Consider the following 23,645-nt stretch of genomic DNA (forward strand, 5'->3'; position numbering starts at 1 on the left):
AAACTTAGAAATTAGCTTTTTTATGTCATTTCAAGTCACATTCACTTATAAATATGTAATTATGATTTGGTTTGAGAAAGAATAAGTTTATAAGTTGAGAAACGAAGAAAATAGGTAAGTGAGAAGCCATTTCGGCTTAAAATGGCTTTATTTTGATGAAATGGACCCAAAAACTTAGAACTTAGCTTCTTTTATGTCATTTTAAGTCACAATTACCTATAAATATGTAATTTTGAGATGGTTTGAGAAAGAATAGGTTTATAAGTTGAGAATTGAAGAAAAATAGGCAAGTGAGAAGCCATTTTGCCTCAAAACGGCTTTATTTTAATGTAACGGAGCAAAAAACTTAGAAATTAGCTTCTTTTATGTCATTTCAAGTCACATTCACTTATAAATATGTAATTATGATATGGTTTGAGAAAGAATAAGTTCATAAGTTGAGAAATGAAGAAAATTGGCATGTGAGAAGCCATTCCGCCGAGTGAGTTAAGAAAAAAAAATAATGGCTCAAAATATTTTTTTTAAAAAAAAAGTGCACCTTCCGCCGAGGCCGGAACAGCCGAGGGAGCCGCCCCCGCCGAGGCTGCAGCAGCCAACGCGGCAGGCTGCCGGGGCTGCTGCAGCCCAGGCAGCCAGCTGATTCCGAGGCCGAAGCAGCCCCGGCAGCGGCTGCCTGGGGTGCAGCAGCTCCGGCAGCGACAGCTAATGATTGTATTCTTTCTTAAACAGAGCAGCTGAGACCACAACTTTTTCTGATTTTCCAAACATCGTTCGTATCCCTTTCACCCGAGCACAAATCTCAGCACCAGTCAATGGTCTAGGTGTAGTATCCTCTTCCACTGTTCCATCGAAAGCCTTTTTCTACCTACGGTACGGGTAATCACGCCTAAGGAACCTTCGAGTCCGCAAGTAGACATCTTTGCGTGAATGAGTAAGGTATACGCTTGATGTGTCATCAATACATATGGGGCATGCTTTTTTCCCTTTGACCTTGTACCCACACAAGTTTCCATATGCAGGGAAGTCATTCATGGTCCACATAAGGGCTGCACGCAATGTGAACATCTCGTTCTGATGAGCATCGAAAACGGAAACCCCTTCGTCCCACATCTTTCTCAAGTCGTCAATAAGCGGCGCAAGGTAAACATCTATGTCGTTTCCAGGTTGCCTAGGCCCCGTTATTAGCAATGAAAACATTACATACTTACGTTTCATGCACAGCCAAGGAGGCAAATTATAAATCACTAAAAGTATCGGCCATGTGCTATGTTGGGTACTAAGAGTGCCAAATGGATTCATCCCGTCCGTGCACAACCCAAGCCTTAAATTTCTGACTTCATCACCAAATTTCTCAAACTTCAAATCAATGGTTTTCCACTATGGAGAGTCAGCTGGATGCTTCAACATTCTGTTTTTCTTTCTTCCCTCTGCATGCCACCTCAAGTTTTTGGCGTCTTTTGGTATTGAGAATAGACGCTTAAACCTTGGAATAATGGGAAGATACCACAACACCTTAGCAGGAGGTCCCTCCGTACCAGGATTGCAACTCATGCGCTTGTAGCGCGACTGCTTGCATCGTGGACACTCCTGCAATTGTTCATACTCATTTCAATACAGAATACAGTCATTAGGACATTCATGTATCTTCTTATACTCCAAACCAAAGGGACACATGAGCTTCTTTGCGTAATAGTAAGACTTAGGAATTTCATTCCCATCAGGCAACATATCACTTAATGCGGTCAACAAAGAAGTAAAACTACCGTCCACCCATGCTTTGACTTAGTGTTGAAAAGTGTTAGCACGGCCGATAGTTTGGAGTATTTTTTGCACCCAGGATACAAAGGCTTTTTGGAAGCCTCCGATAATAACTCAAACACTCCACCTTCAACACCACGCAACATCTCATCCACTTGTTCATCCTTGACCTCATCCTCCTGATCATCATCAGCTCCATCCTCACCATTATCAACAATATAGTCATCATTCTCGTATTCCTCGTCCACATGAATCTCATTGCTTCTTACACGCACATCATTCCGATCAAGATCCCCACTGTACTCTCCACTTTCTCCGTGCCAAATCCACACATGGTATTTATGCCTAAACCCACGACATAATACATGATCTCTAATGATTTCAACACTATCGACCAGATTCACATTATTACAATCAACACAAGGACAATAAAGGCCTTTGCCACCCAGTTTGTGTTGATAAGCTAAAGCCCTCTCGCAAAACTCTTGAACCCCATTCCAAAATTCCAATGTATCGCGTCTACCATACATCCAACCACGATCCTTCTCCATTTAGTAAATTGTCTCTAAACATATATAGCAACATATAATGAATAATGTGTAATTGCTACACATTTTCTGTAAATCAAATTCAAGTACAAAACGTGAATATACCATTCATATAGTGAAACAATGCATGTTTCCAAAGGGTCTTTATCACTCCAACCTAACCCATCCTTGAATGTCTACTCTCACTAGTGAATGTATGTCAACTTTCCAATTTTAAGGAAAATACGGCAACATTTCCTCCTATTTCTCCAAGTACACGATGTAGATAATTAATTACCCACATATGTACCCAGAGAACATAGTGAGGAAATGGTAAGCCAAGATGTTCCTTAAAATCGAAAAGAAAACATACATTCACCACCTAAGTGAGAGTACACATTTAAGAATAGTCCCAACCGGGGACTATTCAAGGCTTTCTCATTAGGAGAAAGCCTTGAACGGGTATCTAGGCATATGTTGATGCAAGTATTCTATATATTGTTGTATTTATTTGCAATTAAACAATACACAAGTTGCAATATCATGAATAAACTTTTATTAAATGGATAAATAGAAATAAATATAGCTTAGTAAAGTTTATAAGTCATACCAATATAGCAACTACCTACTTGAGCTCAATATGTAGTCCTCAAGCTAAACTCGTACTTCAATTCACAAATCTATTAAAAAAAAACAATAAACAAAAATTAGGTTAAATATTATGTATGTACTATTTCTTTCTCATAACATGTCAATTCACTAATTTATTTCTAAGCTAAAACACATCATTCATCGAACTAACAATTGCTAAACTATGTATTCACTACTTTGTTCAAAATTCATCTAATTTATTAAAAATTGTTAAACTAACAAGGTTACTAATCTCTAATTTATTCAAAATTACCCATCAAAATAACTTAAAATTAACCATTAAAACATTCCAAAATTCAACTAATTTAGTAACAAGGTTACTAATCTCTAATTTAATCAAAAATACCTATCAAAATAACTTAAAATTAACCATTTAAACATTCCAAAATTCAACTAATTTAATACCAAGGTTTCTAATCTCTAATTTATTCAAAATTACCCATCAAAACAACTTAAAACTAACCATTATAACATACCAAATTTCAACTAATTAAGTAACAAGGTTAATATTCTCTACTTTATTCAAAATTACACATAAAAAAATTACATTAACCATTAAAACATACTAAAATCAAACTAAATGAGTAACAAGGTTACTAATTTCAAATATTTTCACAATTTCCCAATAAAAAAACCAAAAATTGATAAAAATTGAAGTAAAATTATATTCAAACCTAAATTTTAATTTGCCTAACAATTCTTCAACATGCAAAAGAAATTAATAAAAGTACATAATTGATAAAATAATTGTGAATAAAGAAAAAAAATTAGACCTCAAACACTCAAATTGTGGTTTAATGTAGCTTGAAGGGAAGGAGAGATGGAGCAGCAGCCGTGGAAGGTGGTGCGGTGGCGCGGTGGCGCGGCGGCGACCTTCAGGGCGGCGGCGCGGCGTCTTCGAACAGAAGAGAAGAGAGGTGGAGGGGGTTTTCGAACAGCAGAGAAGCTAGGTGGCGCAGCTTCTTCGAACAGCAGAGAAGAGGACAGGGTCTTCGAACAGGGGAGAAGAGAGGTGGCGCGGCGTCTTCAAACCTCCGTTCAAGGTGGCAGCTGTGGTAGAGGGAAAAGGGGAGGAGCAGTCGGGTTTTTCTGGGTTTGCTCAAGTGTAACAGTGGATTTTTGTGGGTTTGAACGAAATGAAAGAGAAGGAAGAAAGGAGGGGGAAGGAAGGAGAAAAAAGGGCGGCTTTTTTTTTCAAAATGCCACCGGTTCACAAAGGCACCAATTCAAACCAGTGGCCTTTATGTTTTTGTCACCGGTTTGACTTGAACCAGTGCCTTAACTCTAGGTTCTGTTTTCCGCCCATTTTCCAGCCTATTTTGCCACCGGTTTGGACTGAACCGGTGGCAAATAGGGGGTGCCTTTTTATTATTTTCTACTAGTGTTTTTTTTATTTGTCGAAAAAACTAGGTTATAGAGACATAAAATATTAATTAGGTTTTACTATTATTTCTTTACTAAGTTGTTGTAATTAGCTTCTTCTTTACTCCATAGCTTAAGATAAATTACAGTTTGTAATGTTGCTTTTCATTAATTTCGGCAATAGTCTTTCACATGTTATCGATATATACTAGATAGAATTTATTGATTTGTAATTAATTAATTATATTCATAAAATGATTTAACACTGTGATATTGATTGTAACTTACCATAATTCACAATAGGGGTTCTTTAGAAAATTAGAAACAGATATTTTCTTATACCCTTATCCTTAAAGATGTTGGGATTCTAAAATTGAAAGTAGGTGTTGACGCTTTGCAGTAACAATTTTGTTGATATTGGAAATAAACATATTTTTTATGTAAGAAGAATTGTAAACATCTGATCTTCATTATACTCCGTAAAATTTTCTTCATTATTTTTGAAAATCATTAATCAATTGCAATTATACCAAATTGAGAGTAATTAATATTACATCATGTCAGCTGAAATAAAAGTAAGCTATAAGCAAATTAAGTGAAGGGTATAAGCAAATTAAGTGAGGGGTGGATGATTAAGTGTAGGCTCTCATTATTTGCGAGTCTATATTGTATTTTGGTACGCACATCGTACAACAAACGACCACACGTACTTTCGATCTTCATTACCATAATTGAGTAAAAAATGTCATCATTAAGCGAATATTATCAACAACTCGGTGACCTAATTCTTGATCTTCCTGCCTTGGAGGATTATATCATGGACTTGGAAGATCTTACAGAACTCTGGTACGACAGCGAGACGAGAAGAATTGCCACCACAGCAAGCCGCATCTTAGAGATAATATATACATTACTCATAGATGGCCTCGAAGACATGATGACCGAAGATGGAGTAATAATACCGACGGGTGTGGTGCCTGCGGACGAGTCACTCGTGGCGAGTTTGGAGATCAAGAAAGCTAGTGAAGAGTTGGCTAATAGTGTTGAAGTTTGTTCGGTTTGTCTTGAAGAATGGAAAGTAGGAGATGATGTTAAGTATTCGCCTTGTAAACATTGCTTTCATCCCGGTTGTGTTGATAAGTGGTTCAAAATTAATCACTTCTGTCCACTTTGTCGATTCGAGTTGCCGGCGGCGAGAGATGTTAGAGGCCAAGGTGTTTGATCTTTGAATCTTTGTAAGAAAAAAGACATAGGAGTAACGTAATACTAGTAGTACGTGGTCGGTGGTCATTTTATTGTTTCTTTTCTTTTATTAATTAGGTTTTAGCCATTTTACTAGCTTAAGAGAAATTACATAGTTTGTATTATTAGTTTACCTTATTAATGAGAAATGCAAAGCATTCTTTTTTATTTTTTGTTTTTTTTTTTTTTTTTTTGGTGTTTCACTTGGTTCACCCTTTGGGCTAATTCGGATTCGAAAATCAGTTCTGGGTGGTTAGGTTCCACTCCCCTCCCAATTGTTGTTGCAGGGGATCAAACACGGGTTTTCCCTATAAAGTGTAGTCCCAATCACCACTACACCAATAACCAATTGGTTTTTTTCATTCTTTGTTATTACGAGTATTATTACTTGTACCTTTTATTGTTGTTTTTCCCAAATTCGGCAATTATCTTTTGGTAGAGGCTAATTTAACGTGTTATCAATATATACTAATAGAATTTATTACATTTAACTTACTACGGAGTATACACATATATTATTATTTCTGATGCATGCTCTCTCTATGGAAAATTCTCTCAACAAAGAACCTAACCCCCAAGAACAAGATCAGATCAACCGTTCCTCCAAAAAACCTAAATGTAAAATCACGCATCTCATTTTCAATAATGAGGATAATAATCAGTACAATAAGAATTTTTCTGGTGAAAAAGTACTAGTAGTCAGCGAAAGGAATCCTGTTCCTCTAGGGCAAAATCGAATGACATCCTTCAGGGACATGTTAGCTGCTGATAGCCATGGACATTTGCAAGGTGATCAGGCCATATTAGAAGAGGAGGATGAGACCTCAGATGATGATGAGCCATCTGATGATGCAGTGGAGGATCCGAAATGCCCTATCATCCTCTTATCAAAGGAAGAAAAGAAGAGAATCAGGCAGCCATGGAAACACACCTTGATTATTAAAATGTTTAATAGCAAGATCGGGTATATGTCTCTAATGAAGCGCTTGAAACGTAAATGGGAATTGAAAGGGGGTCTGATGCTGACTGACATTGGGCATGAATACTTCATTGCTCTGTTCTCAAGTATTGGAGACTATAACCATGTTCTCACCCAGGGACCATGGATGCTTGATGATAACTATCTTACCATTCGTAAATGGGTTCCAAACTTCATTCCGGATTCCGGATGATGCACCAATGTTTCTCACTGCCTGGGTTCGTATACCAAATCTATCTGTTAAGTACTTTGACAAGGAGTTTCTACAGAAAATTGGTAGCAAGATAGGAAAAGTCATCAGCTTTGACAATAACACTGCGATGGCACAAAGAGGACAATTCACCCGATTGAGTATTGAACTGGATTTGTCTAAACCGTTGCTATCTAAATTCTGGCTGAAAGGCAAAATCTGGAAGATACAATACGAAGGGCTACGTATGATATGCTTCCAATGTGGGAAAATTGGACATCAAGGGGACAATTTTGAAGCAATGGAGCATAACAAAGATGATAGTACTTTGGTGCCAGACTCTTTGCCTCCATCACAAGTTGCGGGTGTACCTACTTTGGAGAAACAGGACTATGGTGTAATACCTCATATTTTTATACGTATTTTAATTAAAATAAGTATTTTGAGAAGTATTTAATTAAATTGAATTGTTTTATTTAAAGTATTTTAATTATTTATTTTAAATAAGTTTGAAAATATTTTGTAAAAGGAAAGTTTATTTAATTAATTATTTTAATTAAGTTGGAATTTAATTTAAGGAAAGTTTTATTTTAGTAGAGTTTTATTAGGGAGGAGATTAGGAAAATTAAAAGAGGAAAGTTTAAGGAGAAGGGTGTCTAGAGAAGGGGTATAAATATTCAACACTTGAGGCAAATCAAACTTTGCCCAGAGTGGAGAAAACCCAATGTAAACTTCTCTCTCTTTTCTCTTTATTTTTCTTTCTTTTCTTTCTCTTTTTTTCCCTCCCCTTTTTTGGCTCCCCTCACCGCCGGCCGACCACCACTAGCAGCGGTGGCCGCGAGCCGCCAGCAACCAGCAGCGCCAGCCGCCGGCAGCAGGCAGCCACCGGCGCCGACAGCAGCCAGGTGGGTGTTGGTTGCCACCTCTTCTATTTAATCCTAGATTCAAATTTTAATTATGGGTTTTGTGATTTTATTTTTGATGTTTGATTATGAGTATTATGTTAATTAATTTTCAGATTATGTTTTTAATTAAAAAGCCCCAATTTTTGAAACCCTAGGTTCTTGATTTATAAATTATTGAAGGATTATGATATATAATGGTGTAAACCTTTGATTAAAGTGTTTTAAGACTAAATTACAGCAAGTTTTCATCAAAATATAGTGCTGAAATTTTTGGTAGAGCATTAAAAATCAAGTTTCTTTAAGGAATTTTAATTACCCATTAATTGGGATTAAAGTGTGATGTTTTAAATATAATTTTAGCTTATTTTAATTAAATTATGAGGGGTTTTATAATGGTATATATTGCTGGAAATTTGTGTAGAGAGGATTTTAATACTCTTGTATGATTTTAAATTGTAGGAGATTTCGAAGTGAGTGATTTCTATTAATTGTGGCGATATTAAGATTGTATTCAAGGTACGTTCGCGTACTTAGCATAATTTTATTGATGTAGTAGCATGCTAAATGTGTTTAATTGAATACAAGTAGTATCATGCTAGATTTGGAGTGGAAATTATGATTTGGATGTTAGTGGTAATTGGATTATGAAGCATGATTTATTTGTGATGGATTATTGGATGGAAAAATTATAGTTTGGAATATTGTTTATGAACCACATGTTTATTTGTGGCATGTTAGAGAGCATGTTTAATTAAACTAAATGTTTAATTTGGTTTAGGATATTGAAAAGGAATTTTATTATGGTTCATATAATTTTTATTGATGCTTAAAGCATGGGGAAGGATCTATATAAGTGTCTATGTACACGAGGAATAAATTATATTTTTGGTGTCTTAGTGCACTTAAGGTATTTTTAACACCGAGGGATAGGATTTGTGGCGCTTTATGCGTTTAAGGTGTCATTGGCACCAAGGTAGAATTAAAAAAGGTTCAACATTAAATGTTAAGTGGTCACTAATTGATCAAGAATTAAATTGGTATATTTGATTAATTATGTTGATTGAATGATTATGGTTTGAGAGTCATCACCGAGTTTAATAATCTGTAAATAACGTAAAGTGAAAGAGATTACGCACCAAAACTCTTGGAACGTATATACCTTGAGTATGAACATACAGAGGGAGTTATGGGGTTTTATATTTAACCATAACTTCTACTGGAGTACAGGACGCTGTACATTCCTTTTTATTATTATGCGCAGGAATTCCGCCACATACGAGTGGTTTTTGATGCTGGCACGGTTAGCTCCCGTGTCAGTAACCTCAATTTATTTGGGGAAGGTTAGGGGGAAACCCGTTTGATGCGTAATCAACGCTAAATAAATTATGTAGTGTCTAGTGAGAACTTTTATTGATTGTTGTATGCTTGAATAACAGGTGCAACGAGGTAAGTTGTGTGTTGATAGAGAATTGTATGCTAGTGTGTTAATTACGCTTATGTACTCAGCTTTGCTAATTGTGTGTTTTGTGTGTTTGTTGGCCTTGTCTTTATCTTGGCCCTATGATGACCCATTTTTAATGGAGAGTAGTGGAAATATGTAGAGATAAGCTTTTCAGGTGATGAAGCATATTTTGAATAGGCATGAGTGAAGAGCGAATCATGCTAGTTTCTATAAGTATATGATGTGTTTATTGCTCTAATTATTTATGACATTATTGTTATGCATGAATAACGCAAAGGTTTTGAGTTCGGTTTGGTTTTAATAAAGGCCTATAATGGTTCCAAATTGTAGGTTGATTTTATTTTACTTCGTTTGATTTCGGTTTGACTTTACTTTCGTTGATTGACTTTTCAAGTTGACATGTTTTGAATGGTTTGAAAATTAGTCTTTTGCTGTGTGTCTTTGATAGTTGTCTTAGCCGTTTTCACGGTTGCGGTAATGTCTTAGATATTCCTATTTAAAGTTTTAAATAGGGCAAAACATGTATTTTAAAATAAAGGAATTTCTAGGGTGTTACATATGGCTCCTAGATGCTTGTCAAGAAACCACCACCTAGGAAAAGACCAACCAAACCTGATAAAAACAACTCGATGGGTAAAGATAGTCAAGTCAAAGGGGTTAACCATGGCACTACCCACAAGGTCAACGAGTCAACGCTAAAGAAGGGTGGCTCTAGATTTGCGATTTTAGAAAATCAAGTGGAGGGAATCAATTTGGAAACAGAGGATATTCCCGAAGAAAATTCAGCTGATTTGATAGTAAATCTTGGAGAAAATACCACAAGACAGGGAATTAATGTGGAATTAAGAAAATCTCCTAATCAAGATAATTTTCTTGCGCAAAAAGCTCCCTTCTCAGTGGGAAGATCTAGCTAGAATCCCAAAGTCAATGGTCAGTTTTTGGGTAGTATGAAGAATTGGCAAGAAGTTAGGAAAAAAGATTGTTCCTCTCCTAGTTTAATTCTAAAAGATTAAACTAATGAATTATCTTTGGGTCCAAATAACAAGAATTTGATTGCATCCCAAGGCAAAGAAAATACCCCTATTGTTTTCGAAGCTAGCAAGGAAGCAAACAGACAAGCACCTTCGAAAGCCCTTACCATTGACCCCCAAATCGAAACCATTGAGCTACCCAATTTGTCCCAGATTTGCCCTCTTCTCACCCATGTCTCACCCACCACCAACACCAATCCAGCTTCAAATTCCCCCGGAGAAGATACTACTATGCGTGAGTTTGCCAACGGAAGAACCGTATCTTTACACTCTCGACCTCCTGATTCACAAGATAGAGGTGGTGATTCATTCATGGACGGTATCGAGGCAAATGATACCGGAACTAATGATGACTCTGAGGTTGCCATGGAAGATTAATCAAGCCTTTAAGCATCTTATAAGAGCTTATGCTGCCAAATTTCCCCAATCAACTGTTCTTATAAATAATAATCATGACATGATTTCTAATTCCTATCCCATAACGTGTATGGTATGGAATGTTCAAGGTACTAAAAGTAAAGAATTCCTCACTGTTCTTAGAGAAATTGTTCGTATAAATAAACCTATTGTGCTTGCCTTGGTAGAGACTCATATAAGGGGTGATCGTGCGACGCATATTGCTACGGTTCTTGGCTATAATGGACACACCCGTGTCGACGCTCAAGGTTTTAGTGGTGGGATTTGGGTGTATTGGAAGCCTGAATTAGTCATTGTCGAGCCAATTAAGCAAGAAAATCAGTACATCACTACGCAAATATCGAAGGTGGGTGAAGAACCTTGGTATTTCTCAGCAATATATGCCAGCCCTGATCCTGCTAAATGGACTAACTTATTGGACGAATTATCAGAATTTGCAAGTAGGAACAACAAACCATGGCTCTTAGCTGGTGACTTCAATGAGACCCGATTAGGATGGGAGTGAAACTCAAGCTGTGCAGAAACATCTCGACGGAGTCAAAAATTCAATCACTAGATTCATGAAAATAACCTCATTGAAGTGGAATTTTCAGGACCTGCTCATACTTGCGCTAGGGGTAATTCTCTAGAGACAAGAAGGAGTGGTCGCCTGGACAGAGCTCTCTGTACTGGAGAATGGGGGATGCGGTTTGACAGAGCTCAAGTTCGACACCTTCCAACACTTCAATCGGATCACTGCCCGTTGCTCATCTCTCCTAATGGCTTTGCATCATTAGATTCTATCGATCGTCCGTTCCGTTTCCAAGCAGCCTGGTTAACTCACGAGAAATTTAGTGAGTTTATTCAGAGAAAATGGGATAGCACAGCTCCTCTAGTGCCTTTACTCAACTCCTTGTCTACCGATTTACAGAATTGGAACAAGGAAATTTTTCATAATATCTTTCGAGAGAAACGGACTCTTATGGCTCGAATTGATGGAATACAAAAAAAAGCTTGCTTTTGAAAGACACTCGGGTTTAATTAAACTTGAGGCAAAGTTGAAAAGAGAGTTGGATGTAGTTCTTAGCCAAGAAGAGCTTTTATGGTATCAAAAGGCTAGAGTGGATTGGTTAAAGAACGGAGATCGGAATACAACTTTTTTTCACCTTAGTACAATTGTTCACAGGTGGAGGAATAACATTGTAGCCATTATAAACAATGAAGATCAATGGGTGCATGATAAAACCAAGTCAAGTCTCTTGTGGTGGATTATTTTGCCAAGCTTTTTACTGATGAAAGCGAAGAGGGGGAATACAATATTCCATCAGGGGTAAGCTATCCGATTACTCATGAAGATTGGAATTCCTTGGTACGACCATTCTCAAAATGTGACATTGATCTAGAAATCAACACTATGGGTGCTCTCAAAGCACCGGGTCCGGATGGCTATCAAGCGCTTTTTTACCAGAAAAATTGGGACTTGATTGCTCCTAATGTTTACTCCATGGCCCTTAGTGCACTTGAAGGAAAAGGACTGCCAGAAACAATTAATGAAACATTTTTGGTTCTCCTGCCAAAAATTGAGAAGCCCGAGCTCCCTGCCCAATTCCGACCAATCGGACTTTGTAATGTTACCTATAAAATCATTACCAAGGCCATTGTTAATCGGATAAAACCGCTTCTACCTAAAATTGTCTCACACTCTCAGTCAAGCTTCGTCCCGGGGAGACAGATTACTGATAACATAGTAATTGTTCAGGAAGTTATCAACACTATGAAGTGTAAACAAGGAGGAAAGGGTTGTATGACGATCAAGATAGATTTCGAAAAGGCCTACGACCGGCTCAAATGGGCATTTATTCGAGACACTCTCCTTGACATGGGCTTCCCTTTGTTGCTAGTATAAGTGATTATGCAATGTGTAACCTCTCCTTCGATGCGGGTTTTGTGGAATGGGGAAAAATCGGATGCTTTCTATCCTTCTCGGGTCATTCAATAAGGCGATCCATTGTCACCATATTTATTTGTTCTTTGTATGGAACAATTAAATCAAGTCATCGAGGAAGCGGTTTTCCTTGAGAGGTGGAAGCTGATTTTTGCAAGTCGAGGAGGGCCTTCACTGTCAAATTTATTGTTTGCAGATGACCTAATTTTATTCGCACAAGCTTCTCAAGAACAAGCTACTGTAATTAAGGACTGCTTGGACAGATTTGGCAAAGCCTCGGGCCAGCGTGTGAGTTTATCGAAATCTCGAGTTTATTATTCCAGAAATGTGCCACTAGCAGAGCAGGAGGGTATTAATCAAGCTTTAGGTATGGAAAGCACAGAGGATTTGGGACTTTACTTGGGTATGCCAACTCTAACAAGTCGTGTTACAAGAGAAACTTTTGCTCACTTGTGTGAGAAAATTGACAGGAGACTCTCGGGGTGGAAAACCAAGTATCTCTCGATGGCGGTCCGTATTACATTGGCAAAATCAACCATCTCAACAATGGCCAATTACTCCATGCAAACCGCAAAACTTCCTCGAACAATATGTGATGATATTGATAAACACACGAGAAGGTTTATTTGGGGAGGAACAGAGGAAAAAAGACGAATTCACCTGCTTTCCTGGGACACTTTACAGCTACCAAAGGAAAAAGAAGGTATCGGCATGAGATTGGCTCGACAGTCTAACTCGGCTTTCCTCACCAAGCTCGGGGGGAGAGTGTTAACAGAACCTAACTCACTATGGTCTAGAGTTTTGAGACACAAGTATTGCCATGGAAGATACGACTTAGATATGTTTTCTCCTACGTCAAACATGTCAAATGTATGGCGAGGGATCACATATAATGCTGAATGGATAAAAAAGGGCTTGAAGGTGGTTGTAGGAAATGGTAAATCGACTCTTTTTTGGGATCATTGTTGGACGTCGGATGAACCGTTTAGAGATGCTGCCATTGCAACCATTCCATCAGCTATAGATGGAGCTTTGGTGGAAGATATGTGGGAGCCAGTGCTAGGATGGAGATGGGATATTTTTGCCCACATTCTTCCTAATGAATGCTTGCAATTAATAGCATCCCATAAGCTGATTGAGAATACAGAGATAGGAGATCTTCTTTTCTGGAAAGGATCAACGACTGGAAAATTCTCAGTTAAATATGCTATGCACATTATGAAGGAGCATGACACAGTAGCGAAGCATCCCCAATGGGAACTGGCCTGGAAGGCCCCTGTGCAACAGCGGATTCGTAGCTTCCTCTGGCTTTGTCTTCATGAAAGAATCTTGTGCAATGCAAACAGATTCAAGAGACAAATTGCAGATGACCCAAGGTGCACTCGATGCTTTACCAATGAAGACGAAACAGTCATACACCTGCTTAGGGATTGCCCTTCAGCTTGACAAATCTGGTTTAGTGTAGGCAGCTTTGCTCTCCATCCTAATTTCTTCTCTGGAAATTTGAGTGAGTGGTTAATTCGTAACCTGGAAGCAATTGAATCCACACAATCAGACAAGTGGCCTCCTTGCTTTGCAACCACCCTTTGGTGGATTTGGAGGTGTCTCAAAGCAAAAGTAGAGGAAACTTGGAATGCTCTTAGCGCTGATCCTATTCAAGGAAATATTCTTGGCAAGAAGGCTCGACATGAAATTTTTGTTAAATGGAAAGCTCCACCTGCCAATTGGGCTGCCCTCAACACTGATGGTGCAGCGAAGGGAGCTCCAGGACAAGCTGGAGGAGGAGGGGTCTTGCGTGATGCCACAGGTCTGTTCCTACAGGGATTCTCAGCTAAGTTTGGAGTCTGCAATTCTTACAGAGCAGAACTATTAGCACTCGAGATAAGATTGCAGATGGATGTTGATCAAGGCATAGAGAGGCTAGTGATTCAAATGGACAACCAGGCATGTATTGAAGCTCTCAAGAATGCACTATATCAAGGAGGCGAGTGTTATCACATCTTGAACAATTGTAGAAATCTCTTTAAATCTTTTCATAATGTTGTAGTCAATCATTGTTTTAGGGAGGGCAATAAAGTAGCCGATCGGTTGGCTAATTTAGGAGTAGTCCTCGAAGAGAAGGTAATTTATTTCGATGCTCCTCCAATCGAAATAAAAAATCTTCTCTGGGAGGACATAGTTGGGGTTACCTCTCCCCGGTTTATTAGTTAGTTTCCCTTTTCTTTGCTCGGGTTTTCCCTCTTTTGCATCAAAAAAAAAAAAAAAAAGAAAAAAAGAAAAGAATTTATTGATGTGTAATTAATTATATTCATAAAATGATCAAATATTATGATACTAATTTTATTTGTGAATTTCTAATGTGTGTACATGGACACTTCAAATAATATACTCGTAAAATACTTTACGGAGTAACAAATAAAATGCATGATATGCTTTTCAATGTTAAATTGATCAAGTTTAAAAAGTTTCTTTAGATTTCATCATTCTCATAGTTCCTTTTATTAAAGATTTTTTATTTATTTAATTTTTATTTAATTTGGTAGCAAATGTACCAAAAGCTATTTATATTTGTAACAAAATATGAATCGATAATTTTTTAAAAAAATTTATATATTAACACCATGTAATACCTAGTTTATTAGTAAGTATTGTACGTATCTCTCAAAATAATTGAGACTAATCCACAGTAAGGGCCTTTCAGAAATAGGTTACCCTGTCCTTTAAAATGTTGGAATTTAAAATAGAGAGTTTCTTCTAAGAGAAAGGTAGGCTTTTTTTTTTTTTTTTTTTTTTTTTTTTTTTTTTTTTTTTTTGACAGAGAGAAAGGTAGGCTTGTAGTAATGGTTTTGATGAAATTTAGAAAATAAAGATATTAATTGTGTAAGAAGAATTGTGGCCCAAGAATTAACAACCGTTGACATTAATTGAAATCATGAAATTTGGAAGACCTAAAAGAGATTAATGGACCATGCATGTTACCAAACACTTCCATTGTTTGTTATAGGTTTCATAGACAAGCAAAACACCCTCAAAAGGGCCAAAACACATCGATACTCTTTCACGTTGATCATTTGTCATAGTCAATCAATATATTCGATCGATAACTTTAAATTAATTTCAAAAAATTAATCAAGACAACAATTTTTGGTAGTTCCTTCATAAATTAAAACACACCATTTCTAACCCTAACCTTTTTCTTTTTTTTTTTTTGAGAAATATATATATATATATATATATATATATATATATATATATATATATATATATATATATATATATATATATAAACTTACTACCTCCGATTTTTTTTAGTTGCAACTTTGGGGTATTATTTAAGAGATATAAAATATTCCAAAGTTGCAACTAAAAAAAATCAAAGGTACTAGATCAACGAATTATATAAGAGTTATTAATTTGTAGGTTTTTTATGTCAACCTAATGAGTTAATTCCTTGAATGAGAACATGAAGGTTTAAGGAATAAAAAAAATAAGAGGAGATACGATAAGAAAGAAAATAGTCAAAAAAAAAAAAAAAATTGTCTTACATAGGTAATATTTTTATGTATATTGGTAAACCAACAATATTAATTACAATATTATAACTTGATTACAGGTTTACAGCTACATTTAATTCCATATAATGATTAACATTAAAGTATTGATTCAATATTATTTACCAAGTCTAATCCAAATTACCACTTAAACAATAAAGAAAACAAAGAGCGAGGATCAGAGGCAGGGAAGTTATCCTTGTTTGAAACATAGGTACAAATAAGCGTTAATCGTTAGAGAGGGTAACTTAATAAACCTATCTTTGTAGACACATTGAAACATCGAGTAACCATATAATCATCATCCAACTTAGGGTCTGTTCACTTCAGCTTAATTTCATTTCAGTTCAGTTCAGCTCAGCTCCAATCACTTTAGTTTAGTTCTATTCAGTTTAACTCCTAATTTTCTTCTCTCATAAAATATTAATTTCACCTCACTTCAATTCAGCTCCAATCAATTTAATTCAGTTCAGTACAATAAATATGAACATATCCTTAGTTGATTATATAATTATAATCGTCATTTTTCACCGCTCTACAAAATACAAATTAAAAATCCGTATGTAATACCTCCTTAAGTTGACATCCAAATAAAGACAAGGACAATGCGGTTAAATTATAGTCTCGCTCATCAATTCACCATTGACGGTAATTCTCATTCCGGCGTTGACAAATTGACTAAAGTCATAACAACCAACAAATTTCGGATTTTCCCCTTCTTTATTTTCTTCCCGCCCATTTCCTTCTCTCTAATTCACCGCCACTCTCTTTCTCTCTCTTCCCTACTCCTCTCTCTCTCTCTCTCTAAAAATTTTCCTCCATTTTCTGAGAAGAAACTCTTTTCGCTATTATTCATCTTAATTTCGAAGTAGATTAAAGAATTTCATCCTGTAAGTGATCCTCTGCTATTTTCTGATTGCTAATTTCTTTATCTTCGTTGAAATTTGTATTAGGTTATTGAGAGTGTTTAATTCATTCTACTGTTACAAATTCTTACGTTAATTGAAACTTTTCGCTGATTTATGTATTGTTTTAATTGAATTTGATCGCAATTTCAATTGTTTTTGAATTTCAACCTTTATATGATCCTCTGCTAATCATTGATTGTTAATTTCCTTTATCTTCGTTGAAATTCGAGGTTTTAGGTTACTAGGAGTGTATAAATTATTCTGCAGAAATAAATGTGTTTGATGATTTAAGCATTTCGCTAATTTTTGAATTCGTTTTTGTTGATTTTGATCGCAATTTCAGATAAGTTTTTTATTTTCCTACTAGCTCAGAACTCGCGATGTAGTAATTTTCTCGCTAAATTCAATCAATTAGTTTCTGATTACAATAATTCACTGTGAATTTGTGAAATTACGATCGAATTATGTGATTCGATCATCTGCATTGTGGAAAACCCTAAGAATTAATCACTGAAATATTATTGCTCTGTTTTCTTCTTCAATTTTTCCAGCAAATATCGAAAAATGCAGCAAGACAATTCCGCCTCATCAAATATGATGTCATCAGCCGGAGATATTTTCACTCCACCGCCGTACTCCATTTTCTTCCACTCCGCTACTTCTCCGACGAGCTTCAACTCATCTCCAGTCAATTCCGACGGCAGTTCCGGCAGAAACACCGACAAAATCAGCGCTATAGCTTTGAGAAGCCTCTCTCGGATAATGGCGGAACACAAGGAGCTGCTCAGTCGCCACTCTCTCTGCCTCGCTCAGCTTCAGAAGACGTTCAATGAAGCAGAGACTCTCCGGCAAGAGAACACAAACCTCCGACTCGAAAATCTTGAGCTGAGCAACCAACTTAACCTCCTCATCCAGGATAATCTCCAGAGCCGCTACCTAGCTATGTCGTTTTCTGATTATCCGGAGCAGTTCGGCTCTTCGTCTCTCTCCGCGTCTGCTGAGAAGCTAGGCGGTGGCAGCAGTGGCGGAAGCTTCGAGAAGGAGAGAGTGAGTGGAGGTTGGGATGAAGGATTCTGCAGTAATAATCAGAATCGATCAACTGTGAATGAGAAGAGTCAAAAGGAGGATTGTAAGGAGGAGAATGCTCGTGTTGCTCTGCCTAAGAGTATCTCAGTCAGGTCTAATGGATTCGTGAAGATTAATCAGACTGCTGCTGGTTCAACTCAGAAGGATTTGACTCCAGCTCGGTCTGTGACTCCACTTCGATCTTCAGGCAAAGTGTCTGGACCGGTATGCTTCTAAACTCGATAATTTCTTTTTAATTTCTGGATTATACATTTCTTTGATTATAATTTTATTTGTTAAGTATTATTATATGGTTAATACTCATGATTAATTGTTTGAAGTTATGTAATGGTTGTTTGGTGCATGAATGGTTAAGTTGAATTTACATTGGTTGATTGTTGATATGGTGGTTACGTGACCAAATTAGCTTTAGAATCGGTGATGTGGTAACATGATTTCGAATGTCCTGTCAAAAGAAAGAAAAAAAGAAAAATATCAATTTCAATGTTAGGCAATGGCTGTTGGTAACTTTATTTATTGTTAAGGTGACTAAAAGTTGATACATTTATCTTGTTGCTGCTGTGATGGTGTTACTGTGACAAAACTAGGAATTTTTGTTGTTATTGTTGCTGTTGTTCTGCCTCGCTGCAAAAGACCGTAAGTTAATGTTAAAATTTGAGATTTTGAATCAAATAACACAGGAATCACCTTTGTTATATATGGAGTATTTGATTGATTAAGCGTTCATGCTAATCAGTTCAAATTTGTTAACTAGCTCACATCATTAGATGAACTTATGGTGTTAATTGTTGAATGAACTTATGGAATATTTTATTTTACATGTAGCAAAACATGTAAAGATTAGCTTGGTAATTGACTTGTTTGTGATTTGCAGTTTATGTTCTTGTGTGCGAAAGCCAGTTGGATGTTTAAATCTAAATACGAAGCATTAATTTGTAAGCAATCATCATTTTGTACTTGATGATGCAGTACTTGTACTACTCATGGTCCTGAACTTGATAAACACAGAGCTTACACTATTATACTTACAATTCTGAAATGTGAATATAAAGTAAAAATAAATAAATATAGTTCACCAGTCCTTTTCTTTGATTTAACTGGCTTAAGTAGATATGTTAAGATCAGCTTTAGGTTGAAGTAAGTTATATAATTTACTAGCTCAAATTTATTTGTCTTTGGACCTCAAAGATAGTAGTATTAGTCATCTTATACCGATTTTGAATTACTCTTTGTCATATTGCTTCAAAAGGACAGTATGCTAAGGACTGCATCCTGTGCATTACCCGGGTTTTGTAATGTGTATACGATTAGCAACCAAATTCTTGTTCTGATCATTGTTGTTAAATTTACTCAAGTAGTATTGGCCTGAGGGCTGGGGTTATGATCCAAGCATTGCTTGAGAATTTTCAAGTAGTTGCAGGATTTCACTAAACTTAATTGATAATTTTAGTTATAAGAAAGACCATAGTAAGTCTGGTGATTAATTAGCATGGTGAAGATCTTCAGTTTGATTTTAAGACTCACCAAAAAGCTTTAATGCGTAGTTGTAATTTGTTGTTGTTGTTGGGATAAGAGTATTTCTGAAGTTCTTACTGGATTTCAATTCTGCTTCTCATTTTGTCGAGTAGTTGCAGGATTTCACTAACTAGGTTGATAATTTTGGTTATAAGAAAGAACATAGTAAGTCTGGTGATTAATTGGCATGCTGAAGATCTTCAGTTTGATTTTAAGACTTGCTAAAAAGCTTTAATGTGTAGTCGTAGTTTGTTGTTGTTGGGATAAGAGTATTTCTGAGGTTCTCAGTCTTCTCATTGGATGTCAATTCTGCTTCTCATTTTGGCTTGGTATCATTGAGAAATCATTTGGGATTAAGTTGTTTGGCTCGTTACCTTCTTAGATTATCAATTGTTATCTTATACAGTTTTTCATTTTGGACATCAGATCAGTACATAGCACTATAGCAGTAAAACACTAGCCTTTAGATACCATCTGATTTATGTAAATTTCTAATTCCTGCATTATCTTATAGATCTCATGAGGACTGCAATATTTTGCTTGATTAACTTGTTCTGTGTGACAGCAAAAGGTATATGTGCGAGGAGGGAGCAACAAAAACGGACCAATTGAGCTGGAAGTTTACAATCAAGGCATGTTCAAGACTGAGCTATGCAACAAATGGCAAGAGACTAAGACCTGCCCTTATGGTGATCATTGCCAATTTGCTCATGGCATTGAGGAGCTTCGTCCTGTCATCCGTCACCCTCGCTACAAGACTGAGGTCTGTCGCATGGTCCTTGCTGGTGATCCCTGTCCTTATGGTCATCGCTGTCACTTTCGCCATGCCCTCACTGACGAGGAGAAGCTCATGCATTCACCCAGGCTTAACTAGCCAACTCTTTTCCTGGTTACCCAATTTATCATCTGCTGGAATCTAGTTGAGGTATGATGACTTACAATATACCATGATGGTAGACTGAATGTTTATAGTTCGTATGATAATACCTATGAGTGAAATATACTATATAGCATAAAATACATAAAAAGATATAAAAGTTACATAATCAGGATTCAATTAGTAAGTATAGTGTCTATAATTACCAAAAATTTAAGAAACAGGAAAGTAGATATCATTGTGGCTGAGAGAAGATATTGAAGGTTTGCTAGCTTTTTCTGATGCTGAAAGCGTCAGTCAAGACTCAGAGGAAAACTGGACTAGATTTTGTAATAAGTTCTATTAGTTCATGCTTCGTTCCATTAGCAATGTTTTGCCAGAGCTTGTTTGTAAGTAAGTCATTGAGAATCTGAAACTGCAGAGGTTTTTGATTCATGAATCTATACTTTGTATATTGTGCATGGTTTAATTGCATAATATTCTACGGATAATTGTATATAAGAGTAACTTTTCAGTAGTGGTATCAAACAAGCCCTGTAATGGTTTGAGTGCTTCCAAACATTCATCATTATATTCATGTCTGAATTCTGAAGTCCTCACATTTTAAGAGGGGGGTGTTTGGGGAAGAGGAGGGAAACGGGAGTAATCTAATGTCATATAAGTAAGATCGTGTCATTACATTGATGTCTGATATGGTATTCTGAAGATTGGAATTCGTTCTGCTTTGTCCAAAAATCACATATGTTAAACAATAGTAGTTTTCCAGGATGACATTATAATGCCATAGTACCTCAGGATCATCCAAACAATTTCAAGACTAAGGAAGCTAAATATTCTAGCTACATGTGAAAAATTAACGCCACATTAATACACTGTTTGTCTGCTTTACATCAGAATCAGAGAATCAAGATAAAGGCCTGCTGCTCAGAAAACTAGATTGCCATCCCCCAATTAGCTACTCGTAGCATTTTCTTTCATTCAAATATTCCCGAAAGCATATCCACAACAATCATACAATAGTGAGGACTTTGTTATATTACAAAACTTATGTAGGTAAATCAGATCACATAGCAAAATTAAATACTATGCTGCACTCTTCTGATAACAAATATAGTATCATGAATTACCCACAGAATAATATTTATATGAATTCATTATTTACAATCATACAATTTTTTTTCATGACAAACTGACAATAATAAGGCCATGATTTGTGCTCAGCAGCTTTAACTTTCAATTTATATGTTGGACACTAATTCAATTTGTACACTCTGACCTGAGTCCAATCATTGGACAAGGTTAAAAATCTTAACTGAAGAAATCAGACAAATATACCTGATTCAACTGTGCATATCAGTTGGAAATATCCCGAACCAATGCCATTTCCTGATAATTATCTCTTTACTATATCATCGTTTTTCAAAGTAAAATCCCAGAGTTCTCCGTATTTTTCATTAAAGTCCCAAATGTCCATAGTATTATAATCAGCGATCAACTTGTCACGAGCTCCTCTTTCCATGTTGTATATTTGGGGCTCAAAGTTGTGAGGTTTGTCTGGTTTATCCATCTCAATTATGCAGAATACGATTGTAAATAGTCCTGCTCCAATGTACAGATACTCCCCCTACAAGTTGGAGACAAAAGTTTTAAGCTTAGTTTATAAATTTATCTCTATATGCGAGCTTTAATGTAGGTGGTGAATTATCATTGCAGACAGTTTAGTACCGGAACATTGAAATACATCCCCGCAGCAACTGCTGGAAGGAACAGCCACGAAATAAGACCTGCCAATCAAGATAAGTGTGAAGTCAACAGTTTATCATAAATCACATTTAGAGAATCGGAGAATAAAAACAAACCTTGGAAACCAGTAGGTGGTTCCATGGCATTATATTCTTCAGCTACTGCTCCCCAAAATGTTCCTGAAATAGATCACCAGAAAGTGTATTTATATGATCTTGTTAACTGGAATCAAAACGGGTGTAAATAAATGACACTTCACTTCAGCAGCATGCAATTTATACATAAAACATGAAGTAAATTCATCCGTGAACTCTTGCAATATGTACAAAAGGTTGCTATATCCTCTTAATTGCTTTCAGGAAATGATGTCAAGTATTTCCTGTATAATTTTCCCTGAAATTCTGTTTAGAACTGCAACTTCCTGTAAGAACTGATAACTCCTTATTAGACATACACTGATGCACATGTAGAAACAAAATCTGACATAACTGGTACCTAAGCGCGAAACAAGTATGTATGTTGTATGTATTAAATAATTAGATATGCTTTATAGAAAAGCTGATATATGTGATCTAAATAATCTATACACTTCCTGACCAATATATACTTCGAAAAACAAGCAGTAAAGTCAACTTACATGAGGAGATCAATCAACCAAGTGTTCCCTACCTTTCTCAGAAGTTTCAAAATATGTATGATGTCCATCATATTCTCCATATATAAAATCTTCCTACAGACAGCAGTAAAAGCCAAATCAACTTTCTAGTCATGTAACATTCATATACTAGTAAAAGATTATTGCTCATTTATCCATCATTTTCTCTGTTTTTTCTTATTTAATACTCAGTTTATCCCAAACCCCCTATTATCAAAGAATCACCACAATTTCACCATAGCACCCTCTCTTCCCTTCACTGCTTCATCTAAGTAGAGTTATGTTCATAAATCAAACTGTAATCTAGATCTATTTTAGAAAATGCGACAACTTTTTTTTCCTTACATACTCTATGTGGCTATTGATTTGAATATCAAAATACGCACATTTGTTCAATTAGTCCTAAAACTCTAAACACTCAATCATCATACATCAAATACAAGTGTAATGAAAAATGAAAATAAAAGTAAGAGAGAAAGAGAGACAAACAGCATCAACTCCATTCGTAGCCCACCGGTCACCAGGATCTTCATTGAGGTCGGGTTCGATATCCGTTAAACCGGCTGCTCTCAACTTTGTAGACAACCTTGTTGTTGCTCTTGGATTGCTGTTAATCAAGACCTTATTACTATGATAAGGTGTTGGGGTTAAATTCATGCTGATTTTGGATGATGGATTTCTGCAAATCACTGATGCAGCTGCAGTTGCAGGTAGCCAAGTAGAAGTACAAGTAGCTGCCATAGCTTTTGTCTTCAGATCAGTAGCAATTGTTAAGAGTGGTGGAGGGTGTATATTTAATTTAACGATTTTAACAGATTATACCCATATTGCCTCTGGTGTTGCCACGTCAGCTTGTGCTATA

The 23,645-nt window shown here is 36.3% G+C and overlaps 2 protein-coding genes and 1 pseudogene across 2 annotated transcripts; 2 read left to right on the forward strand and 1 right to left on the reverse strand.

The window, feature by feature from the left end:
* Nucleotides 1-5,040: 5,040 nt before the first annotated feature.
* Nucleotides 5,041-5,520, forward strand: LOC145565003 (E3 ubiquitin-protein ligase MPSR1-like). The gene has a single exon (XM_081625131.1). It carries the CDS (start codon nucleotides 5,041-5,043, stop codon nucleotides 5,518-5,520), a length of 480 nt encoding a protein of 159 aa, XP_081481257.1.
* An 11,951-nt stretch (nucleotides 5,521-17,471) lies between these two features.
* Nucleotides 17,472-20,382, forward strand: LOC145565005 (zinc finger CCCH domain-containing protein 15 pseudogene; annotated as a pseudogene).
* Nucleotides 20,383-21,455: 1,073 nt separating this feature from the next.
* On the reverse strand, nucleotides 21,456-23,628 carry LOC145562331 (photosynthetic NDH subunit of subcomplex B 5, chloroplastic-like). Its single transcript, XM_081622569.1, has 5 exons — nucleotides 23,273-23,628; nucleotides 22,798-22,858; nucleotides 22,245-22,307; nucleotides 22,111-22,169; nucleotides 21,456-22,009 (listed from the first exon to the last, which is right to left on the reverse strand). The coding sequence occupies exons 1-5, from the start codon at nucleotides 23,522-23,524 to the stop codon at nucleotides 21,779-21,781; spliced, it is 666 nt and encodes a 221-aa protein (XP_081478695.1). The 5' UTR covers nucleotides 23,525-23,628; the 3' UTR covers nucleotides 21,456-21,778.
* Between the last annotated feature and the right edge of the window lie 17 nt (nucleotides 23,629-23,645).

The sequence above is a fragment of the Chenopodium album genome, chromosome 10, assembly GCF_948465745.1.
Source record: "Chenopodium album chromosome 10, dcCheAlbu1.1, whole genome shotgun sequence".
In the NCBI taxonomy this organism is placed as follows: Eukaryota; Viridiplantae; Streptophyta; class Magnoliopsida; order Caryophyllales; family Amaranthaceae; genus Chenopodium; species Chenopodium album.

Bases quoted from the DNA above. Each gene is read 5' to 3' on its own strand.
- LOC145565003 (XM_081625131.1), top strand. From the start codon at position 5,041: ATGTCATCATTAAGCGAATATTATCAACAACTCGGTGACCTAATTCTT.
- LOC145562331 (XM_081622569.1), bottom strand. From the start codon at position 23,524: ATGGCAGCTACTTGTACTTCTACTTGGCTACCTGCAACTGCAGCTGCA. The intron at 22,308-22,797 runs GTAGGGAACACT...GATCTATTTCAG, and splicing joins TTTTGAAACTTCTGAGAAAG to GAACATTTTGGGGAGCAGTA. The intron at 22,010-22,110 runs GTACTAAACTGT...TCCAACTTGTAG, and splicing joins GGATGTATTTCAATGTTCCG to GGGGAGTATCTGTACATTGG.